General features: G+C 35.4%; 2 protein-coding genes across 3 annotated transcripts in view; one reads left to right on the top strand and one right to left on the bottom strand.

Annotated features, from left to right (window-relative positions):
- Positions 1-2627, top strand: part of Girdin (protein girdin) — a 21959-nt gene extending 19332 nt beyond the window's left edge. The window contains exon 7 of the mRNA XM_085942092.1: positions 352-2627. Coding sequence (XP_085798218.1) covers positions 352-1455 — 1104 coding nt within the window. The 3' untranslated portion in view covers positions 1456-2627. The remainder of the gene's footprint in view (positions 1-351) is intronic.
- Positions 1-12064, bottom strand: part of Tasp1 (Taspase 1) — a 25435-nt gene extending 13371 nt beyond the window's left edge. Inside the window, exons 1-4 of one of the 2 annotated variants that reach the window (XM_085942093.1) lie at positions 11898-12064; positions 11518-11646; positions 7132-7949; positions 5726-5864 (exon numbers count right to left, since the gene is read on the bottom strand). In XM_085942093.1, coding sequence (XP_085798219.1) covers positions 5739-5864; positions 7132-7949; positions 11518-11646; positions 11898-11925 — 1101 coding nt within the window. In that variant the 5' untranslated portion in view covers positions 11926-12064 and the 3' untranslated portion in view covers positions 5726-5738. Of the gene's footprint in view, positions 1-5721; positions 5865-7131; positions 7950-11517; positions 11647-11897 lie in introns of those variants that run through there. The other variant, XM_085942094.1, reaches the window with a different exon arrangement.
- Between the last annotated feature and the right edge of the window lie 735 nt (positions 12065-12799).

The raw sequence follows: 12799 nt of genomic DNA on the forward strand, positions 1-12799 counted from the left end.
AGAAGCACGGTTGAAATAGTACCACGATCTCTTTGAAAATTTTGAAAACAAGGAAAAATTTATTCAAAGAATAAAAAATATACCATCGGCTAGAAACACGACAAAAAATAGAATCTCAAGAACTCAATTGTAATTTTTAAACTTTTTTTAGTAGATTTCTTAAGAATTATTTCTTCCCATGAAAAACTGGTCGGCACGCCAGATAGTCAAAAAATAATATGGGAAAATTTGGCACGCATACGTAAAAAGGTTCGCCAACCGTGACGTGACCAAACGTGACGTGACATGAGAAATTTAATCATTTTTTTTGTATTGAAGGTTTATTAGAACGTGCAATTTTGCTGTTTTTAGATGCTGATGCACATGAACGTGACTCTGGATGCGGACCGTCGCTCTTTGATGGACCACGTGTCGTGTCTGCTGACCCAGTATCACGAGCTCCTTGCCCACTCCATGGAAGACAAGCAGCACTATCACCAAGAAGAGAAAATGTTCGCTGACAAACTCAACAATCTGTGCAGGCAGAAAGAGAAACTCGAAGAAAAGATCATGGAGCACTACAGAAAACTCGACAACTGCACGCCTAAGAAGAAAAGTTTTGGATCCAACCTGGTGAAGAGAGTTCGTAAAGCCGGGTCGGATTTGATAAGCAAGGTTCCTTCTAGGCACAGTCGCCGGTCCTGGAGTGTAGACGAGAGTTCCAAAGTGGTCCGTTCCCAAGCTACTCCGGTTGGGTCAGAATCTGGAGAATCTGATCCCGGAAACAGCGAAGAGGCCGCTGTTGATGCTGAGAAAAACGCGGCTTTGAAAAATTCTACCGATCGCGCTGATACTGTATCGGCCGCCCCTTCCGTATCCAGTCTAGAATCGCCGCGACATTCCCAAGGCAACACCGATAACACTTTTGCTCGAAAATTATCCCATGGGTCTTTTCACGGCTCCCTCGGAGGAGGCGATGACGCATTAATGAGAGCTTCTTTGAGAAGACGGAAACAGAATCATTCGACACCACTCAATAGTACTCTCCTGAGTGGACACAGAAACAGTTTTCAAGGCTTCGAAGGATCTGAGCCTTCACATACAAACGTTACTGCCGCCTTAGGATTATGTCGGGCCGGATCCAGACGAGCTGTTTATCTCGCCGAAGACAACAGTGGCAGCAGAGGCGCTCTGACATCTCCGATTGAAGCGGAAGCTGAACAACCCAAACCGAATGACTCCCCCGATAAAGCGGACAGCTCGAATACCTTCCTCGTTTATAATAGAATATCAACAGTCATCGGTGAAGGCGCCGCCCTCTCGCATCAGGCTCAAGAGTTACGGAATAATGAAAATAAATTGACCGCCCAACCGGAACCGCCCGTCCCTCCCAGAGATGACAAACCGGGTAATAATCCCAGCCCAAAGAGCAATGCAAAAGAGACAGCTGTCTGGTACGAGTACGGTTGTGTTTGAAAGGTGATTTTAGCAAGCGGTGTTTTAAATAGATGATTGATCACCTGTGTAACTGTAATAATCCACGAGTGCTGCAGTAAAAATTGTGTTTGGCGAATCGCGTACTTAATCCTATTAGTAAATTTTATAAATTTAATTATGTGCCCATCAAATATCACGAAAGTGATTCTCTGCATAAAGCCAGTGATTGTTTGTATTGATAACTATATTATAATATAAGTATGAACACCGGTTTCGCCTAGTTGGCATAGCAACCGTCTTTGTCTAAATACGAAACCGTGAGTCCAAACCTGCGGCTGGTCAATAAAATGCATGTTGTTTTTCAATGTGTATTTAATCCAGTGCAAGGACCAACGGGTTACGTGAATGATCAACAACTATTTCTCCTAAAAAAGCCGATATTATGCTTGTGATTAGAAGGAAAAATATTGTAGCTTCCACCAGGTTTTAAAATAGGTTGATAAAAGCGCGTGTCTTGTTCCGTTCACACTGATATAATGACCGAAAGAGGATCGGTAACATCTGGTATCATACAATGAAAATGCTGGCTTATGTTTACATACTCCAAGTTCACCAGTGAGTCATATTTTCATGAGGATGGCTTCGGAACTGGTCAACATAATATGTGGTCTTGTGCCTTAAGTCGCAACCGTTATTTTTAAAGACTACCATAAAGAATCGAACACTGTTGTAGCCAAGCATACAGTCACCTAAAAGTTCAATACTTTATGCTGATGTCAAAAAGTAAAATGGTTTATTGTACGATATCTGATTTATTTATATCAACGGCGGTTTCAGGCTATAAACCCATCTTCAGATAAGCCGACTATGACAGTTTTAGAGACTATTATAATTGAAATCTATCATATAAACGTTGTAAACGCCAGTTCAAATAATCAAAAAGTGAGATTGCTCCTGACCGCACTGGACCAGTTGACCAGTCCAGTACCAATCGCTTCTGACTTGTGTTGAATACGAAATGTTCTTGCATGTTAAAATTATCTCTGTAGCATACACAATATGCAAAAAATTCTTGAATGTGTCAAAATTGAATAAGAGTTTCTCGGATCAATCGTTGATTCCTCATTGAACTGTAAAATTTCATCGAGTATCGCTAAATTCTATTAGACTAAATCAAAAAAATTCACTGAAATTTTAAAACCCCATATTATTGAGCCAAGAAAGATAACAAAGGAATCATCATCAACCTGAATCTATCTACTGCTGGACGAAGGCCTCTTCAAGCTGCTTCCAATTCTCTCGGTCCTGTGCATTGCTTTGCCACGTACTTCCGCAGATCTTTATCATTTCATCGATCCAGCGGCCTCTAGGTCTACCTTGCGGACGTTTTGTACTTCTTGGATACCACTGGATGACTAGATTTGTCCAACGATTGTCTCTTCGTCGAGCTATGTGTCCAGCCCATCTCCATTTAAGGCTTTTAACAAACTCTATTACATCGCGAATCCTTGTCTGCTTCCTTATCCACTCATTCCTCTTTTTATCCTTTCGCGTTATGCCCAGCATGCTCTCCATACCACGTTGTGCTACTCTAAGTTTCTGGATCTCTCTTTTACTTAGGGTCCATGTTTCACACGCATATGTGATCACGGGAAGCACGCACTGGTTGAACATTTTGCGCTTTAGGCACAGTGGAAGGTCACTTTTGAAGACATTATTTTTTACATTACTTATTACAAAGGAATGTGGGAGAATATCGCATGCTCACTTCAAGAAAGCAAATCTTTGAATTGGTAACACATTTCAATATTTTTACTTTATAGTTATCAAATACATATAATCACTGGTTTCGTTTGCTAATAATAAATACAGATTGCAAATTTTTTTCAGTTGGAATTTGATAGGTATTTTGACAAGGTTTTAATGCTGCGAACCGGTGCAGCTTTCAATAACGTATCGAAGGAGAAAGAAGGCAGCTTATAGGTGACTTAACTTGTGCCTTGATTGTTGCATATTGGATGAGTAATTAATAAAAAGTGTGATAAAATTAGATAATATGAAATCATGATTGCTGATTGTTCATATCAATCACATAATAATAATTCGAATTTATTTTCCTGAATGAATTGAATCAAAGTGCTATTTTTTTGTTTCGTTTTTTTTACATAGGTGCACATTTCGCTTTTAAGAAAATATGAATGAATTTTTTTTTTTTTAAATAAATAATGTATGAAAAAAAATTCATATTATTGTGTACAATTAACATAATGGGCGTGTTGCCAGATTCAATACAAAACATGTACAAATATCATAAAGGTACGATACGTTTTTATAAAAATTTCAAACATTTTCATTTCATAAAAACTCTCTTCACATTTTAACCATTTTGTTTTTGTAATAATTACATATTTATAAACATTACCGCGTCCTTCAGTAATTAACGGACGGAAACTTTTAAACTCCACTACATTCATTCGTAACTGTTACGTATTACCTCCACCCACCTATAATGTTTGTCTTTGTAGTTAGGTTACCCTAATATATTATAATTATTATTAAAAAATAAATTTCAAATTTCTACCAAGTAAATAATTTCACCTAATCTTGCCAATTGTAATTTAATCATTAAATTAATTATCTATTTCTGTCTTCCTATTTTATAATTCCTTACCCCATTTTCTTCACAATTGTACTCTAGATTCACCCTAAAGATATCTTTACCTGTTTATATATTGTTTTTACTATGAAGGTTAAATTATTACTAATCTTTGTTTGTCAACCAAATGTTCAATTTAAGTATTATTTAATAAGCCCCTTATGTTACAATGATAGTTTACCTTATATATTGTGAATCCGTGATAAGTGCTTTTTGCATTAGTACCAATATTTTGCTATTTATTTTTTAAGTATAATAATATGTACACCTATATTATATAAATTTTCTATACTATTTATTAGATTTAATTACATTATTTAAAATATCCTAGTAGATCTCCAGTTGATTTTATTAGAGCTACCTCTCGACGAATTCGTATTTGAATGAAAATTTTGCATTTAATTTTTTTTTTGTAAGTCGTACCCAGTTATACAAATTTTACGTGTGTGAAAACCGATGCATTTGTAATATTTTTTTTACTTTTGTGATACTTATTTATTGTGTAATTACTTATTCGAAAAAAAAATCATTGTTTTCTTTTGTAGAAATGACTGCCTTTGAGCATAATATTATTATGTATTATATTAATATTTATTGTAATTTACTTCCGAAGTAAATCCAATTTATTCCTATGATAATAATTTGATGGCCCAGTTCCATAGTGCTACGACTAGAGACCGACAAGTTTAACGTGAGGCTCCACTGCATAGCTGCAGCGGAGCCTCACGTTAAACTTGCCGGTCTCTAGGAATTAGTAGTTTTGAGTAAAGGCTGATCGAAGTTTTAACTCACGCCTATACTGACTAGAAAAGTGACAAAAACATCGGCCTTACGAGGATAACTAGTAATTTTGTGGAACTGAAGAGGAGTGATATAAGAATATAATGGCTATAATAACTCAAAACCTGAAATTTTTGACTTATCGTACTATGGAACTGAGCCATCGATATGTACTGCATTTTTTTTATTAAGTATTGTCTTGAATACTTACATAAATAATTATTCTGTGAATTTTACTCTGTCATTTGCCGATATACATATTAATATTTTAAGTAATGACTTTATTGATTGTTACAAATGATAACACAAAATGTTACATTCATTTATTTAGGTCAATTAAATTTAATATGAAAATTCTCTATCAATCTTTTAAAATAGATAAATGCATAATAATTATCGAAAGACTTAATTTTGAGCAATTTTCTATGCCATGACAGCTGATTTAGACTGAAAAAATATATTATACCCTCTTTAATAATATTTAGTACCCTTTTGATAAACTATAATATTATAAAAGACTTAAATGTTTTACTTAACCATCGATATTGTTCATTCCGCTCTTTTCGCAGCTAATGTATTATTAATAAATAAATAAATGAATGTGAAGAGCTCTACGAGACACAGGGTAGTCAACGCACAATATTATTTCATCATACAATGTCGTTTCAATATTTTTTTAATACTTGTTTTATCTCCCGAAATCTTATATAAATTATGTACGAAGTATTCCATCAAAAGAATTGTATTAAACTATCTTTGGATATATCATATAAATACAATAGTAATTTATATACATTATTTATATTCAATAAAAATCGATGTAAGAATTAAAAAATGAGTATTATTTATTTTATTACATATTAATCTACTTACATTATTACTTCATTCAATTTTCAGTCTTTAATTCCCATTGGATGGTGGGTTGAGGTTTTAAAGTTAACATAAATGGAATTCCTCCAACGATCGCCTTGCTTCCGGCTTTTATGTGCGCGGGAAGATGGGACATCACACACTGTAACAAATAAATAAGAAAAATTATGGCAACATTCAGTAGCCACTTATTTATTTCTATATTGCAATATAAAGCTTAACACAACAGATAAGTAATAATGGAGACTGAGGGTTCATTCACACATTATCATGTCATGTCCTAGTAGAAGGAGGTGATCCTGATTTCATAAAGTTAGCTTGATAAAGAGTGTACGGTTTTTAAACTTTTTGTTTCACTGAGCACTTTAGTGTATAACAGTGGCGAAGGGTGGATGTAGGCCGTTAAGATCCGTCATAAACGGTGCACACTAAACTTTGTTAGTCATACATATTTGTTTTCATTGAAATAAGACTACAATTTATAGATTGTGTTGGTAAGTTTTTAAAATTCAATTAAACCCTGCGAAACCAAGCCATAATAAATAATAGTCAAAAAATTCTCATCTATCTATAAAATATCTAAAATTATGCAATTAAATCATACATAACTTTAAATAATTTATAGATAGAATAATATTTTTTATCTATTACAGTTTGGATTAGGCAGGGCTAAATGAGTATGGATGAAAAGGTATGCACAATTTTATTGTATCGCCCTAACGCAGGGTTTAATTGATTTTTAAAAACTAACCAACACCGTAAATTGTAGTCTTAATTCAATGAAAACAAATATGTATGACTAATCAAGTGGCTGACATCCATTTCTGGTAAACAAAATCTGTTAATACAAACCTCCACTCTGTGGAGGTCCATATGATCCTATTAGGATCGGATATGATCGAAAGAAAGAAAGAAGAATAAAGTTTAATGTGCACTATTTATGTCAGATCTTAACAGTCTACCTGCACCCTTCGCCACTGGTGTATAATGATCCTTTCACGGATCCCTAAAAAAACATTGATTCATCAACCAATTGATAATATTCTCTTCAGAATCGGATTCGAGGCCTACTTCTATAGCTTTTCTTAGCTGTCAATTGTATATTTTCGGAAAGGTGTATGAACACCTGCATAATAAAATTAGACAAATAATGTAACGAGAACTACTCAACAGACAGTTAACCTAGAAAGGATTTGTTAAAAGCACTTTATCATTTCGAACAAGGAATGAAGATTGTACTGCAAATTTCATTGATCCCTGATGAAGAATGTATTTATTTTAATAATTGAAATGTGGTTTTGAAATAAATAAAATGGAATTTCAAGTATTTTTTGTTTCAAAATGTAAAGGTGTAAAGACTGTAAAGCAAGGTATTATAGTAGTAATTTCAGTGAATTTGTCATGCTAACCTTAGGTTGACTTCCATCAGATGACATGTACCCTACGCACATGGAAGGCGTGGTGTGACCCCAGAGGAATTCTCCGCAGCCTTTATCAGGGTCATAGCAAATCCCGATAGCCCCGCCCAATTTCTCCGGAACATCCCACAGGAACGGAGATTCATAAAAGTCTTCTTTCAAACACTTCGCAAACGACGTTGTTGGACACTCATTGCTGAGGCTTTCGGCCACGTTTTTCGCTAGCTGAGTTCTTATTAGATGTTCGCCGCAACCTGAAGTGCAAGTGGCCACGGATGGCTTATTGGAAAGTGGCTGTTTCATGGTAGCCCATACACCACTACCGAAAGATGCGGCTTGTCCCACGCGTCCTTCATGTTTTAATGCTACGCCTCCAGAACTCGCGCCGGCTACGACTACCCCGTCGGAGTCCACGCAAACGGCTCCTACCGTATCCAATGGGCTGAATTTCACGTCATATTGTTGAGAATATCTCTTCAACTTCCTTCGGCAGTGTTTAAAATTTCTAAACGCACGAGCCGACACCATATTTTTATCATCAACGATATCTAAGCCTAATCTTTCTGCCCAATTCTTTGCTCCGATTCCGGCCAAAATGCACGGTGGAACTCTTCCCAAGGAGAGATTATCGCACTGTTTTATACACAGATTTTTAGCCAGAGATATAGGATTGTGTACGTTAGGCACGGCTCCGCAAGCACCGAAATGCAATGTCTGGCCATTCATCATTGACGCGTCGCATTCTACAGTTCCTTCCCAGCTCAAATTTGATCCGTAGCCAGCGTTAGACAAACAACTGTCCTCTAAAACTGTACAAACAAATTTACACAATTACGTACCTATATTATATAATACCAAAATTTTAGATTTAGTAGGTATATTGAATTATTGAAATTGAGTGATAATCTGGGTTACATGGAAATTGTACATGTGCAGTTTGCCATATACATTACCGCCATGAGCTTTATTACCGGTAACAGATGGAAATATTTTACACCTAATTCAGGCACATTACAATATAAAACACATAAGCACTGGAATAAACTAGGGCTTAGGCAGACAAACAAATGTAGACACCTACCTAAGGAATGCCACAGAATCATTTATATTTTATAATAAAATGAAAATGTATGTACCGGAAAAATTCTGAATGGTCTAAATCCAAATGCAGGTAGGTACTCATTATTACTAGGGAGAGAATTAATTATATGCAACAAAAAACATGATTATATGCATGCACATTATCATTAAAATATGCAGTTAAAAATTGGCAGTTTTTTATGGAAAAAATCACCCAATATTACTGATAAAAATCGAATAATAATAAAAATAATCTTATTTTTGTTTCATTGAATTACAAATAAGGTAAATGTACCAGTAGTTGACCTTTTTTCAATAAAATGCCCAAAATAAGAAACTTAGACACAGGATTGCTCTAAATTGTAAAGTTGAGACAAGTGAAGCCATCTGTGGTCGGATTGAGGAACTAACACATCACCATATGTCATAGCAGCTATTTGAAAACAACACATCACGCCGTAAGCATTTTATTTTTAATTTCTTAAGTAAATTGTTAAGGATATCAGTGGATGTAAGCATATGGCAATTTAATGTTTTTGACTTCATAATATCAAGTTAATGCATTACGGGCAGTCATAATATTGAAGTATCGATATCATTTGTAATTTTTAAGTTATATTTACAAGGAAGCAAGTTTGTGGGGGGGTCAACTACTCAAACTTTTTTAAATACTTTTTCAGTAGTTGACCAGGGTGGTCAACTACTAGATAAATTAAATAAAATTATTTCACTTAGTTTTGAACAATTTTTACATTCATAAGTATGAAACGATGATTATTTATTAATTAGAAGTGTCTAGGGTGGTTCTGTCCAGTAGATGACCTAGGCGTCAACTTTATTTATTTATTTTTTCAGCAACGGGTTTGTGTATTTTTTCTTCGGAAAACAAAAATTTCTTGAATTATAGCCCTGAATATATAACAACTGAATGAAGCAGGCCAAAAATAGCCGACAACTTACGAGAAATAGCGATGCGATAAAAAAAAATGCAGGGCATCACGGAGGATTTACTTTGGTCATTATAACGTACCCATATAATTAATAATGTTAACGTTAGCTTTGCCGCAAATTGTGTATCAGCCTACCTCACCATACTTTTTTATATAACCTGCCTGCTTCACCATACTTTCATATAACCTGCCGCCCCTAGGGGAGCAGGGTCTTAGCCAAAAAAGGAATCGAGACAGTATACCAGCAGGTAAATGCCGACAATAAAGAATGCATAACCGTCATAGTAACAGGGAGTGTCGGTGGGGCTGTCACACCAACGACAGTCCTCTACAAGTACAAAAGAATTCCTCAAGAAATTTCCGAAAATGTGGACTTTGTCCATGGTGCCCTTAAGCTGTAACAATACCAGGAGAATCATAAAGTGTGCCTTCAATGGTTACATCAGAGGAACCCAAGCGGTATTTAGAGAGAGTTCCTGAGTAAAAACATTGATGAGGAAAATCTTGAATCATTCCGCAAAAACAACGAACCTGATAAAGATGATAAGTCACTGTTCGCACCTGTGACGAAAAGTAAAAAATAAGTTGGAAAATATCACTCCACCTGACCCGGTCAGACTCATCGATGAGGCATTGCAAGAAGAAGAATCCGATGGTATGATGTCTTTGACCACCTGGAATACTATGAGTTATTATGATGTTTCATCTCCAATCGCTAGGGCACCTGTGGCTGGTCTAACGACTTGTGATGGTGATTCGTCTCCAATCGCCAGTGAACCCGTGGCTAGTCCATCAAATATTCGTAGTCCATTCAAGAGACATTTTTCTTCCCCGGTGAAGGAAAAGAAAAATTCAAGAAGAAAGCAAAAAAGGGAAAAAACCCCCACCAGTGTTTCCGGTAAACCTTGCCAGGAGTATTTCCTAAACAAAAAGAGGAAGAAAGAAGAAATGGAACGGTTGAAAAAAGAACGAGCTGCAGAGAGGCAAAGAAAGAAAGAACTAAATGAGCAAGCAAAGGAAGAAAAAAAATGGGGGAATTGAAAGCAGTCAAGAAGAAAATGCGTTTTTCTTCCGAGTCTTCTAACCCAAGTGTTGACATTTCAGACTCAGCGGAGAGTGAATGGCATAAGTCTAGTGATGAAAGCTTTAAGTCTAAAACTCGATGGCTGCCCGTTATGAAAGTCATTAATGAACATTATATTATAATACTTCCCGGGGAAAATCGTCCATATTTCTTAAGTAAAAGCTACTATTTTATCGATGCAAAATTGCGGGAGACTATGAAAAATGGCCAGAGCGACCGGATGTACTTAGCTATGAATGGAAGGCGGTAGTATCCCACATAAATGACCCGACGCAAGTAAGCAAAACTCGTAATGTTTATTTAGTTCCGGAATTGGACTTTATTTGGAATATCTAAGGATTTTTATGTTAAGTTTTATTTTGGTAAGTACTGAGGCTATGCATTACTATGTAGTATGTATGTACTTAGTTGCTAAAATAAATATATTTTTGTATTTTTAGTTTGAAGTAACTAATTTTGCACCTTTTGTTACCCAAACAAAGCTGATGATTGGCTGTCAAACAAAATCCTCTCCTATGTAACTTGTTACTGAACCGCCCATTGCTACCAAGTTGATTCAAGTAGCTATGGGCTAGAGTGGTCTGACAGGAAGCCCTGAGGCAACTCTGATGACAGATTTGCCATAAAGCCTTCTGATTAGACATGGTCAACTACTGAAAAATATAGTGGTCAACTACTGGAACCCCTGATTAGACATGGTCAACTACTGAAACATATAGTGGTCAACTACTGGAACTTTCAATTTTTTGGATGGTCAACTACTGGAACAAAAACATGGTCTTGAAAAATTGAACACAATTTTTTTGTAACAGACCCTTTCTTAATTTTTGTCTTGTCATATTAATTAAGACATTTGATCCATTATGAGTAGACTTGCTTTGCCAACATTCGGTGTAATACTAAACGTTAATCGTTATTTTTGTTGAATTTTTTTCTTAAATGGTCAACTACTGGTACATTTACCTTAATTAATCAAATACTACAATGCAGTCCCACCATGAAATGACAGTTAAATAATTTACTTTACAATTATTTTCAGCAAGTACTTACTTACGAGTAATTGAATAAAAAATGCAACATAAACTAAACACTCACTTCAAAAGCTCACCGTGATGATGTATACGTCCAACTTCATACGCGTATAATTATTTAAAAAGCATCAATGTCGAACAATATTAGTTTTAAAAATAATAAAATTTCAGATTATCAACTCTGATCTACAAGGATTTAATCAATGAAAATTGAGCGTTTATAACTTCTTACCTATAATTGCGGCTTCTACTGCGTCCATAGCGTTGCCATTTTGATTCAAAATTTCACTAGCTTTCCGACATGCTGCGTGACAAAGTTTTTTGTATTCCTTTGTGAGTTTGTCACTATGATATCCTGCTCCTAAGAAGTATTCATAATTATTATCAGGTATAAATAAGACCAGTAATTCCAACAATATTTTTGTTATAATTGAAACAATAATAAGTGCATGCATTTTTAATATTGTGTCGATTTCTGGTTAAATCTTTTGTGATAGTAATACGACGATATGGACAAACAGTGATATTGAAGAGGAAGATGAAAGGGGTTTGAATGTTTGGGAAAATATTATTATAATGAAAGCTTAAAGATGTACAATATTTTTAAATTACCGCAGTGTACCGCGATGAAACCTGCCATAGCACTTTATCTCTTTATCATAACATAATCCGCAAAAAGATATAAAGTCAATTCAATGTTTAATTTCAATCAGAAAGATAATTTAATATTACTAGTCGAAAAATTACTATTCATAACATTTGACATTTCAGTCGTGAGCAGTGTTGCCAAGTCAAAATTTTTAATTTCAGTAGAATGTGTAAAAAAAATTCAGTAGATTCGACAAAATATCAGTAGATTTCTGATTTAGGAAAAAAATTTCGCCGCGGGCCGCAGGTTCCCAATTTTTCATAGTCGGCTTGTTTTTTTTAGGAGAAATATTTTGCCGCGGGCCGCAGGTTCCCAGATTTTCATAGTCGGCTTGTTTTTTTTAGGAAAAATATTTTGTCGCGGGCCGCAGGTTCCCTATTTTTCATGGTCGGCTCGTTTTTTTAGGAGAAAAATTTCGAAGTTCCCAAGTTTTCAAAGATGGCTAATTTTTTTCCCGGCTAGTGGGAATTTTGTGAAATGGAGAAATATCAGTAGATTTCAGAAAATATCAGTAGATTCAGTATATTGCCAAAAATATCAGTAGATCTACTGAAATTTCAGTAGACATGGCAACGCTGGTCGTGAGTTCAGTGCTGCCAGATGAAATTTTCAAAATTGTTTTTCAAAAATACCAAAATATTTCACTTGATAATTATAGTAATATGTACATAGTCTATACAGGCTACAAGTGTGTTCAGACACAAAATTTTACACCGATTCGAACCGGCCGGGGTCCCATTGGCAATGTTTTTAAATGAGAGCCCGCGCATGATAAGTCATGGCCGGCCGAGAGTACACTCATACATGCACGCACAAGTGACGCGGTCGTATGGAGGGCACGCATACATCGAACCGTTATGAGATC

The sequence above is a fragment of the Rhyacophila brunnea genome, unplaced genomic scaffold (genome assembly GCF_057557595.1).
Source record: "Rhyacophila brunnea isolate RB1 unplaced genomic scaffold, BYU_Rbru_1.0 scaffold_14, whole genome shotgun sequence".
Lineage (NCBI taxonomy): Eukaryota > Metazoa > Arthropoda > Insecta > Trichoptera > Rhyacophilidae > Rhyacophila > Rhyacophila brunnea.